This window comes from Quercus suber, unplaced genomic scaffold (assembly GCF_002906115.3).
Source record: "Quercus suber isolate HL8 unplaced genomic scaffold, Cork oak 2.0 scaffold_111, whole genome shotgun sequence".
NCBI classification, from domain to species: domain Eukaryota; kingdom Viridiplantae; phylum Streptophyta; class Magnoliopsida; order Fagales; family Fagaceae; genus Quercus; species Quercus suber.
Genome location: NW_027069576.1, coordinates 69,504 through 78,892, shown reverse-complemented (window position 1 = coordinate 78,892; position 9,389 = coordinate 69,504). Strand labels below are relative to the sequence as shown.

Sequence of the window (9,389 nt, the reverse complement as noted above, 5' to 3'; positions counted from 1 at the left end):
GGTGACCAGAAGCAACAGGTTCAACTTGCCCCTGCACTCTATCAAGATGCAGATATTTATCTCTTGGATGATCCGATCCATTCAGTGCTATTGATGCACATACTGCAACCAGTCTATTTAATGTAATGACGTCTCTTAAAGATGCAATTTGTGCTACTAATGGTGCCTTTTCTAGTAGAAATCTAACATAAATTTTTGGCAGTTTATGTCTGAAGGGAAATTTCTAAGAGCTTCCACATGGCATCGACTCTACCTTCAAGTCAAGAATTTCAAAACCTTGTCAATGCACACAATGACACTGTTGGTTTCCAGAAACATGCCAAGTATGCTTCTTTCCAACAGTCCAAAACCTCTACATGGGAAATTTTGAAAACTTGTGAGGAACAGTTAATATTGACTTTATATCAATTGATTAAGCAAGAAGAAAGGGAAACAGGAAACACTGGTCTACAACCTTACATACTGTGTCTGAGTCAGAGCAAGGGCTTCTTATCTCTTCTAGGCAGCTATATGCCACTTCATATTCTTAGTCGTGCAGTTGATACAAAACTCTTGGTTTGCTGCTGAAATTGAGGATTCTGATGTAAGCAGATTCATTGCAGTTTACTCCGGGATTGGGTCTATCCTGGTTTTATTTTTACTCCAAAGAGCCTTTTCTGTTGTTGGTTTAGGTTTTGGGGCATCACTATCTAATTTTCCTACACTTCTGAGCTCTATTATCAGGGCACCGATGTATTTTTATGATGCAACAACACCTCTGTGAAGGATACTCAGCCAGGTAAGAGTTTCTCAAAAGCAATTGTTGCCACGCTTCATAAGAACTCACAAACTTACCTTCCAGTTTTTACTGATGCACAAAATGTTTTCAATTGTCATCAAGGAATGAATATTTTCCTAAATCTAGCTCCTAAATCTGATGTATCACCTTCTTTGATATCCATCTGTCCATAATTTTGGGTTTTAAATGGAACTCCAGTGACTAATAGATCTAGTAAAAGCAACGATTCAACCAGGAATAAATAAAGTTGATCATGCAGTCCTTTACAGTTATGGTAGCTTAAGGCAAGGCAAGTGCAATTGAGTAAAGCATGCAAACATAGCCTATTAATTTCATTCAAAGAGAGAGTTATATCTCACGTATGTTATGGGAGAAAGCCATGAAACCAACCTGATATAGAGGTAGTGACAAACAAACAACACATTGAATACCATTTCCCAAAAAGTTAGATATGCTCGAGTCAAATGAATCTAACAATCAGATAAACAGCCAATTGAATATAGAGACACAAATATTTTTGATTATATTAAAATTTGCAATGCTATATTATATTATATGCTGGAATAAAACCAAAAAACAGAACGTCACTACAATAAAATAAGATCCAACAGACCCAAGCACAAAGCTTAAGCTGATCTTAAATTAGTTAGAGGGAAGTGGAGTAGACATCTTTAAAGGATTAAAAGGTGTAACGGTGAATTTGCCGACGTTAAGGGGCACATAGCGTTGAGAATTGGGGCCAACTAGTCTACAAGTAGCAGGCCAATATCTATGAGTAGGATAGAACTGCTCATATACTGCACCTTCAAATGTTTTCAGAGTGTGGTCAGCAGCACCGCTGGGCTTGACCTCAAATTGAAAAAAATGATCCGCTCCTCTACCGTAGAGCGTCTGCAGCTTCACAAGTCTCACAAATTCAAAATTTGTACCCTACAACAATTGTACAAAATCAAAGAATTAAGAAGAGATATAAATAAAGCATATATAGGTGATGGATATTAAGAAGAAGAAGAAGAAATAAACCTTAAATTCGTTGTAATGATCTAACATCTCCTGTGAATGGGTGGTAAAGTCATTTCTTCTCTGCTCAGAAAGCTGAGGAAAAAGCAAATTATTTCCTCATAAAAAAAAGAAAAAAGAAAAGAAAAGAAAAAAAAAAAGGCATACACTCACAACGCACAATGTTGTAGCACAGCAGTACATACCTCCGTGGCGAGGGTCCATTTTGGCGGATCGGGAAATGTAATATGCAAGTTGGGGAAGCCAAAGTCACTACAGTTATAGTTAACGGTAGGTAGCTTCACTGGTTCAGCTGGAGCATTAGGAAAGACTTTGTAGAAAACTTTACGATCTCATAGTCCTCATACTCCACATCTGCCATGATTCCTAACTTCGAAACCCAAAAGGGAGAGGGGTCAAATAAAGTTTGTATTCCAGCAGCAAAAACATACATACAGTTACAAGTCCCTCTTTATCACCTATATATGTACAGATTTTATCACAAGAGCACACATCATTTTCATTCATTCTGATTCACAACACAACACAACACAACACAACACAAGCATTCATGGTTTGTTTGTTTGTTTTGAACACAAATCTTAAACACAGTACAGTACAGTACAGTACAGTAGAGAGATACATACACAATAACAAACAAAGGACACATAAAATAAAATACTTAAAATAATTCAAACAACCAACCGTCATTCACTCGAAACCTGAAAACCCACAAAACCCAAATACCAAACCCTAAAAAACAAAACCTAAAAACCAAGCGGAAATCTAATCCACACAAAAAATAAAATAAATAAATAATTGGTCGATCAAAACCCTAATTAAGAAGACAAACAAAAAGAAAAACAATTCGAGAAAGAGAGAGACAAACGTACCAGAGAGCGACAGACAGAGAGAGAGACGTCGAATTGTTGAATGAGAGAGAAAGCGAGCGTTCGTATGAGAGAAAGAGAGCCCTAAAAGCCTAATATATATCGTCGGTTGGCAAAGTACGGTTTTACCATAGCATATTTAGGGTTTTTACTTTTTACGCAAACCAAGGCCCATTTATTCACTTATGCTTCCTTTTTTGGGCTTCCTTGTTCCAAAACTAAATTACCTCATTCAAATAAAATTTCACTCTAAGAATTGGGCCGTGGCCCTTCTCCTTTTTATATATATATATATATATCTATATATAATAATTAATAAGCGAAACATTTGACATTTTGTTGATTATGCCTTATTGCCTTATATGATTACACAAATTACTACTACATTTAAAAATACCAAAATATTGTGCCTTTTCATTTAGTGAAATAAGAGTAACGTTTCAGATTCAGTACTATTTTTGGCTACCGTTGTGTTCAATTGCACTGTTCTAGAGGATAGTTATAAATTTTACACCTTTCCTAATAAGTTTCAGTTTATATCTCTCAAAAAAAAAAAAAAAAATTATATGAAAAATACGAGTCAATCCGATCCAATTCGCAACCCAATTGATCCGACCTAACCCGCCCATTTGCCACGTCTAGAAACTATGGAAGAAAGAGAAAGAGAAGAGTCCCCCACCTGTTGTTCAGTGTTTGGTCAAATCATTTGGGTCCCATAATTTTTAATATATTTACAACAATACTATTTAGCAATGTTAGTTGAAAAAAACTAAAAAAATTGGTCCAGATGAGTTCTCAAAATATAGTGTTTAAATACTCTAAATTGAGAATCATGATTCAAACACTCTTAATCAAATACCTTTACCAAATACACCTTTTCTTTTTAGAACCACAATTTTTAGTAATTAAATACTGAAAACTGTTGTCTGAAATCACATACCAAACAAGCCTAGGATCACCGCCCATAATCAAACCTAAATTGCAAAAGAAGAAGAAGAAAGAGAGAGATGTGACTTTTGCAAAGAGTATGTTGAGAGAAGATAGAGAGTGTGTTAGGTGGGTAGGGGTGAAATAATATATTAAAAAAAGTGAGAAAACATTATTTAAATAAAAGATGATCTATAATAAATAATCTAATGTAGGTGTTTTTGCGAAGTGCTTGTGTAGATAGAAAAAAGAAGGTTATTATACTAAAATAGACAGAAAATTTGAAAAAGACTGATGCAAATGCTCTCATAAATGCAGTACGAGAGTTTTTTAGTCCTATTCCTATATCTAAATCCACACTATACTTATGTGAACCTCTTGATTATATTTTAGTACTTCTATATAAGTCATTGAAGATTTTAAATCCTGGTCAAGAGTTTAGTTAACACATAAATAAAGTGTGAATTTGAATATGAAAATGGATGGTGTTAGAGTGAAAACTCATAATTAGCTTTCTTTGTCTACAGGGCTTGGGAATTGGGATGGACGAACCTTGCAACAAAGAGCACTTAAGATATTATGGCTTGAACACCAGTGGGGTGTTGGCCAAGAACCTTCTGATGATTTTATCAGTATTGGTGACACTAAGATATAGATTCAAAGTACTCTTGTGAGTTGTCACAATTTGGAGTGATGTTTTCTTTTATAGTTGAGTCTTTGTAGCTGTTGGCTGTTATTCCCATTTGTGGTGTGCATTTATGGGATTAGCGTAATGTTGAAATTTATGAAGCTGCATTGGTGAGGTTACTGAGATCAAGCAAAGATTGAAATACTGGAAATCTACATAGGCTTCAAATGCTCTTATGCTACAAGTCGAATAGTATAAGTTGTGTATAAACTAGTTTTCATTTAGTTTGTATTTAATTAGTAGTGTAGTTAGTGGTAAGCTGGGAAGCACGGGTGCGGGTCCAGGGCCACCGCACCCACACCCAATTCAAGTTGATTCGTGCCAATTCGAGCGCCGAAACGGGCTAAAATATGTGTTTAAAAAAATTTAAAAAAAAAAAAAAAAAACTACAAACCCAGGTCGCCAACCGCCATTCTTCTGCTTCATGTGGCCTTGTGAGGAAAAAAAAAAAAAAGAAGAAGATAAGAAGACACAGAGAAATGGTTAGAACTTAGAAGAGGTGAGGAAGAAGAATAAAGGTTCAAATGAGAAGTTATGAGAAAAGAATATAAATTAAGTAGGTGAGAAAGTCAATTGCTTCACATGGGTGGGCTTGGGAATTGGAAAAGGAGTAAATGAACTTCTTGGAAGGTGGTTCTTTGTTTATAATTACCAAAAATATTGGTTTTATTAAAAACAAATCATAAATAATTGTTTTTTCATAATAAACTATACCCCTTTCTTTTTAATTTTTTTATATAAAAAATATTAAATTTATTATATAAAAATATATTTAATAATTTACTAAAAACGTATCTCGCCACACCCGCACCTTACTTTTTTAAAAATTACTAAGTTGCTTCACCGCACCACACCCGAACCCGGATTCACACCCGTGTTTCTTAGGTAAGTAACATGTGTCCTTAATTGATTAGTGCCTTGTTAGTTGGAAGTTACTTTTGTAAATCAGTTATCCTTTCCTTATTTCCAGCTTTCAATCTGTTATATAAATATTGTTTGTAATCAATCTATTCAATGAAGCATTTTCTTCACCATCACAAATCTCTCTCTCTCTCTCTCTCTCTCTCTCAAAATCTTCCTCTAAGCTTTGAGCTTTGTTGGTTTTTGACCATTATTTGTCTATAAAGAACAATACTAGGACCACATAATTGAGCATAATTTACTACACTGACGAGTTATAAATAATAAAAATGTGATGATAAATACATATAAATTCACATATTTACCACTCACAACTGATGACATGGTGTGGCCAAAGTTATGACCAATTATGCCATCGGTCGCCTATAAATTCAATTTTAGTAATGAATGTTATTGTTGTACGGTATTTTTTGTCCTTGGACAGATATTTTTTACACTTCAGAGACAGTTGGCCATTGCGCCTTTCTATATGCAAAGGTGAATGGCCCGCCACTTTAATAATGCAAAGGTACCGAGCTATTCTTTTCAGAGACAGCTAGCTGTTGCACCTTCAAAAACATAAAAACAAAAGTTGTCAAACCAACGGAAGAAAAATATCTTTGATGTTTTATTGCATTCTGCCTTCTAATCCAAAACGTGTTTCATAACGTTAGAGGAAAAGTTAGAGGAAAAGGTTAACAAGCACTGTTTGCTTATTAAGGTGGATAAAAGACAAAAAAAATTTGTTAGAAAAAGTTAAAAAAAACATCATACAGTACTTATAAATCTAAAAAAATTGACATAAAGTTAAAAAAATGACAAAAAAATTATCAAAAAAAAGTAATTGTTAACGAGCACTTGCAGTTAGACACATCAAATATTTTCATTCAAGACATAATAGTAATGATCAAATTGACACGATTTCAAAAGGTTAAAGATCAAATTAACACAATTAAAATATTAAGAATCAAATTAAAATATAATGTAAAAAATAGAGACCAATTATATAATTTACTCTTGTCTTTTTTATATACCCTTGTGGGTTTTGTTTCGTTGCCGTGAGAAGTGAGAACTTAGGAACATAGTAGATCGCATGAGCTATTGATACTTGATAATGTAGTTGAACTTTTAAAGCGTCGTTCTTTCGGCTGCTGCACACACATTAATAACTGCAGTAGGCTTTCGTAACATTTCCTAGTTCCTACTCAAGTTCCTTTGTCTTTTCAATTTATTTATTTATTTTTTCATATTATTATCTTACCGAAATAACACCGTCTACAAATATAAAATTATGGGACTAAATTCTCTAAAGACTTCATATAAATTTTTTGGTTTACACCTTTTCAATAAAGACATGCCACATTATTATATTACTAAATAATAAATACGTCTGATCATATAAGATAACATCTCAATAAATACTATATTTTAAATTTTAAGTAAAAGGCTGACGTAATATTATTACATGTGGTAAAATGTACTATTGAGCATCCCTGGTGCGGTAGTCACTCCATAAGTATTAAATGCTTGTGGGGTGTCGAGGGCAAAGGTTGGGGTTCAAGTCTTCAGGAGAAAACTTCACACACATATACACTTAGATTAGGTTAGAATAAAATTTCTATCTTGTATAAAAATAAATAAATAAATAAATAAATAAAAATGTATGGTAAAATGTATTGAGTTTTAAGTAAAATGATGATATGAAAATTTCTTATTCCCAAAATCTCCCGAAACCTCGCCCCGCCGAGGGATACTTCACCTTCTGATGAAGAGTGGAAGAAACAGCCCCAAGACATGCAACCATGGTCTTCCCAGAATCGCTGTATACGGAGAAAAAGCATCCACCACGATAAAATCTACCTCCACCATATCTAACCCAGTCTGCACGGGTAATCTAACCATTCCCAACGGGGTGACCGATTTACCTTCGAATCCCACCAATGGGGAACTATATGTCGTCAGATCTTCAGGTTTCAAATTCAGCCCCTTGAATAGATCAGGGTACATTACCTCGGCGGCACTTCCATCGTCAACCATCACTCTCTTAACGTCATACCCTCCGATCCTAATCGTAACCACCAGAGCATCATCATGCGGCTGCATGGTTCCTCTCTTATCCTCCTCTGAAAAGCCCAACACCAACGAGGTGCCAGGTCTGGCTCTCTTCGGCCTCGTGCCGGAGTCCTCCTCCGAGCATTGAGATACAGACATTACCCTGGAAGGGCAAGACCCGGTCCTCCCCGGAGCAGCGAATATAACGTTTATCGTGCCCAAGGGAGGTCCTCTCGAGGCGTCCGCCTGAAACGCAAAGCCTACATGACTTCCTCGCCGCCGGTATGATGCAGGAGTTGGGTCAACTTTCCATCTTGCACCAACTGCTCTAAGTGATCCCACAGATTATTACAATCTTCGGTGATGTGCCCGTGGTCTTGATGATACTGACAGTAAAGATTCCTATTACGCTTCGCAGGATCCCCCGCCATCTTGTTGGGCCACCTAAAGATGGCTCGTTCTTTATCTTCTCCAAAACTCGTTGCACTGGTTCTCGGAACACGGCGCTAACCACCTGGGAGTTGGCAGGCCCCGAGTGCCCCCCAAAGTCCCTCCGAGGTCGGTTGTTGTTGTACCGGTCCGGCCTGAAATCCCTCTCTCTTGCGTTACCGCTTTAGCTTTCCCTCTGCCTTGCATCTGATCTTCCTCTACTCTTCTATATTTATCTATTCGATCCATAAGCTGACGTACACTAGTGACAGGCTTGCCGGTCAGGGACTTCCTCAGACCGTGCTCATTGAAAGACCCTCCTTAAATGTATTCATAGCCACGTCATCGTGAGCCCATCCACCTCGTTGAACATCTCCCAGTACCTGTCCGAGTAGGCTTTTAGGGTCCCCCTTCTCGCATAGACATGGACAGTAGCGACCCCAAGGGTTGAACAACCCTTCTACAGGTAATAAAGCGAGCGCCAAAAGCCTGAGTAAGCTTCTCAAAAGAGTCAATAGTATTAGTTCTCAAGCCATTAAACCATCTCATCGCCACTGGGCCCAGGCTAGACGGGAAAACCTTACACATCAAGGCTTCGTCCCTGGCATGAATAGCCATTCTCTGGCTGTAGTGGCTAACATGTTCCACTGGGTCTGTTCGACCATTATAAATGGTGAACAAGGCTGGTGGAATCGCCGAGGAAGACTAGCGTCTTCAATATGTCGTGTGAAAGGTGATTTAGAGACCTGATTCAAAGCCTTGTTCAAGGCATCGTTCCCCTGACCCTGGCGAGTCGGACTCTTACTCCTTCGCCTACGATAGTGCTCTTCTCGCACGAGAAAGACTCACTGGGGGGAGTTCTCAACCTCTGCCTGTAACTGGTATCATCTGACTCCTCAGAAGATGCTTAGAGTTATGGGCCTTACGCCTCCGTCGTTCATATCGCAACTCCCTCTTCAACTTGTTAATCTTACGCTGTAAATTTCCTCCGCTCTTTACAGGGCCTTTTCCCCGAGAGGGGCTTCTATCAGCATGGGTGGTTCGGGTACTCCCCTCACGATCCCCCTCGTTTCGTAGTCTGCCAACGGATTACTATGCTGAGAGCCCCTAGACTCTGCCTGGTGCTGACTAGCACCTGCCTGTTGTGGGCCCACTAACGGTTGTTGCGGTACTCCCTCTTCCATCGTGAGTGTCACACCTGCCCTTCCTTCTCAACAGATCAAGTTCTCCCCACAGACGGCGCCAATTGTAGGGACCCAATTTGAATTGAGTGTTGGGTTTCAGCCCAATAAGCCCAAACAATATATTTATAGAGTATGGGTTCAAGAACTAGTACTGTTTTTCAGGAAAGGCTCTACTCATCAAGTAATAAGGGATACTGTTGATTCGCTCTTTGAGGAAAACTCTCCTCGGCTCTCTTTCAATTGGTCTCTTTCTCTTCTCTCTTTCTCTTTTTTTCTTTTTTGGCCAGAAGTCCCCCTGTTTTCTTCGTTTCTACATTATATACTTCGTTTCTTTCCTTGTTTCCTTCGTACACGTGTAGTTCTTATCCTGGGGCTCCTTTCTGTCCCATCCAGTCCCTACCGGAACTTTCAGCTTAGTGGTCATAAAGCTGCTTAGTTACTATTCAGGTATCACCTCCACATTAATGCGGCCAGAGTGTTAGGTGGACAGCATTTAATGAGGAGGTGATAGACTTTAGAAGATATTTTCTACCTTCTCCGAC

General features: G+C 37.8%; 1 protein-coding gene and 1 long non-coding RNA gene across 2 annotated transcripts; both read right to left on the bottom strand.

Annotated features, from left to right (window-relative positions):
• Positions 1 to 337: 337 nt before the first annotated feature.
• Positions 338 to 2,769, bottom strand: LOC112022694 (uncharacterized). The gene is made up of 5 exons (XR_002883914.2): positions 2,671 to 2,769; positions 1,984 to 2,168; positions 1,802 to 1,873; positions 455 to 1,708; positions 338 to 352 (listed from the first exon to the last, which is right to left on the bottom strand). It is a non-coding gene; the product is annotated as an uncharacterized LOC112022694 (long non-coding RNA).
• Positions 2,770 to 6,937: 4,168 nt separating this feature from the next.
• LOC136068351 (uncharacterized) lies at positions 6,938 to 7,393 on the bottom strand. Its single transcript, XM_065775399.1, has one exon. It carries the CDS (start codon positions 7,391 to 7,393, stop codon positions 6,938 to 6,940), a length of 456 nt encoding a protein of 151 aa, XP_065631471.1.
• Positions 7,394 to 9,389: the final 1,996 nt, after the last annotated feature.

What these genes read in the sequence shown, in the direction of transcription:
- LOC136068351 (XM_065775399.1), bottom strand. Translation starts at nt 7,393, where the DNA reads ATGTCTGTATCTCAATGCTCGGAGGAGGACTCCGGCACGAGGCCGAAG.